At 55.5% G+C, this 2,389-nt stretch overlaps 1 protein-coding gene across 1 annotated transcript in view; it reads right to left on the bottom strand.

Annotated features, from left to right (window-relative positions):
* Positions 1-2,389, bottom strand: part of SHANK1 (SH3 and multiple ankyrin repeat domains 1) — a 52,197-nt gene that overhangs the window by 6,155 nt on the left and 43,653 nt on the right. The window contains exons 16-17 of the mRNA XM_015563995.1: positions 2,189-2,285; positions 7-81 (exon numbers count right to left, since the gene is read on the bottom strand). Of these exons, the coding sequence (XP_015419481.1) occupies positions 7-81; positions 2,189-2,285 (172 nt within the window). The remainder of the gene's footprint in view (positions 1-6; positions 82-2,188; positions 2,286-2,389) is intronic.

The following is a 2,389-nucleotide window of genomic DNA, read 5'->3' as shown; positions in this document are numbered from 1 at the left end:
CCTCCGAACCAGGCACGAACAGGCTGCGGCTGAACTTCATGCTCGGGGGCGCTAGGTAAGGCCGGTCGTCTTCGGCGGCCCCTGGGAAGACACAGAGGAGGCGGGGATGGGGCGGGGGGGGGGCCCCCGTGCCGCCCTTGGTGGGGGCCCCCTGTTCCCCCATTCCGCGGAGCCACATCATCGGGACAGTGATAATAGTAACGATGCTGTTGTTGTTGTTGATGATGATGACGATCATGGCGCCCATGCATGTAAGACCTTCCCACGGATTAGTCCAGAGCTGCGCCAGCCACGGTACATCCGAACCAGCTGGACACAGACAGTAACACAGCTTGTGCGCGGCCCAACCGCAAACAGCGAAGGGAGCCAAGGGGGCTGGGGTGAGACCCAGCTGAACTTCCACCCCCGGCCAGGAGGGGGCGCCGTCTCTAATTCACACACCCGCACAGTTATAGGCTGGTGGCGGTGGCTTGAGCCAGGGAGAGATACCACGTTTATGTGCATTAGGTATAGATTTCTTTTCCTGCAAAGGCAGGAAAGAGACGCAGCTGGCACATCAAACCTGGGATCTCACAGACAGAACCGCTCATGATGAAGCTACTGTTTAAGAGGGACCTGATGTGGTCCCTAGAGGGAAGGCGGGGGTGGGTGGGTGAGTGGGTGGGAAGAGATCAACCAAAGACCTTGAATGCATATATGCATAACCCATGGACACAGACAAGAGGGTGGGGAAGGCCTGGGGTGGGGGTGGGGGGTGGAAGGGGGGCTAGAAGGGGTCAATGGGGGGGGGGAAAGGGAGACATATGTAATACTTTCAACAATAAAGATTTAATTTAAAAAAAATACAAAGATGAAAAAACAATGGTGTCTCGGCCATCAAAGACCTCAAATTGCGCACACATGACAGCATGTGGGCAAAAATGAAAATTGTAGGAATTGACAAGCGATATGACAAACATAAGATACATACATGAATGAATGAATAAATAAATAAATAAAATAAAGGAGGTTTTGGGTAGGGATGCGAAGCTATGTAGATTTGGGGTGGCGTTAGGTAAATGATGAGATGGAGGCAGGTCTCACAGATGAGAGGCACACGCTGGTTGACTGTGGACACTGGACGTTCAGGAAAAGCTGGCTCCAGTTAGCCAGCCGACTCAGCGAGGAGTGGAGGAGCGAAGTCCTTGGCCGACTTATCCATGGCCAGGGCTGTCTTTGATCCGCTCCTCCAAGCCTCTGGCTGCTCTCTCTCCCTTGACCAGTGTCCCCGCTTCATTCATTACTTCTCTGCCGGGGACTCCCACCTCTGTCCCGGGCCCAATGCTCTCCCTCGAGCTCCCTGCTCCTAGACCGGAATGCCGCATCCGCTTCGGGTCTCACTGGCATCTCGAACCCAGCAGGCCCCTAACTGAGCTCCTGGCCTCCTCCTGCCCCTGGTCGCCCCCATCTCAGCAAAGGCAGCTCAGTCCTACCCCAGGGCCTTTGCACTGGCTGTGTCTGCTGCCTGGAGGGCCTCCCCTCTGGATTCCTCCATGGCTCTCTGCTTCATCTCCACGTTTCAGCCAAAACCTGCCCCCACCAGCACTTGTGATCTCTCTGATCATACTCTACGTTTTCTGTTTTTCCACAGCACTTAGCACCTTTAACATACGGTATCATTTTCTTGTTTCTTATCCTTTAGTATGTTGTCTGTCTTTCTATCATGTAAGCTCCAGGAGGGCAGGGCCCTTTAGTCTATTTTCTTCACTGACATCTCCCCCCCTCTCCCCCAGTCTAACCTGGCATGTGGTAGGGCTCAATAAGCACACGAAGAAGGAATGATTGAATGAATGAATGAATGAATGAATGACTGGAGTCAAGTATGAGAGAGAAGGAACCAGGGGCTGTGGCGGGGGCAGTCATCTCATTTTCTAGCTGCAGAGCCCTAGGCCCAGAGAAGTGAAGCCAGCTGCCCCAGGCCACACAGCTGGGGTGGACAAGAGCCAGGATCCAAACCCAGGTCTGCCCAGCGGCAAAGCCGGAGCGCTTTGCCCACCTCCACGGACCTGTGGTCACATGTGGAAGCGGAAGAGAACACTTCCAGGCCCCTTGTTTCTGCCGTGAATGGTCACCCTTACAGCCGCCCCTTCCCCCACCTGCATCCCTCACACCCACGCTTCCGGTGACGGTGACGGTGCGGGTGACATACCAATAGATTTCTGCCGGAGCATAAGCCCAGGTCCTGGAGGCAGGTAGGAAGGCCGTTCATAGCTCGGCTGCGAGCGGTGGTGGGGATCGAAGCTCGACTTCGGGGTGGCCGTCGGGGAGGAGAGAGAAAAGATAGCAGAGAGAGAAGAGTCAGGGCAGGAGGATTCAGGCTCCGTACCTGGCCAGCCCCCATCCCGGCTCC

This window comes from Myotis davidii, unplaced genomic scaffold (assembly GCF_000327345.1).
Source record: "Myotis davidii unplaced genomic scaffold, ASM32734v1 scaffold358, whole genome shotgun sequence".
In the NCBI taxonomy this organism is placed as follows: Eukaryota; Metazoa; Chordata; class Mammalia; order Chiroptera; family Vespertilionidae; genus Myotis; species Myotis davidii.
This window is presented reverse-complemented; position numbering and strand designations above follow the sequence as displayed.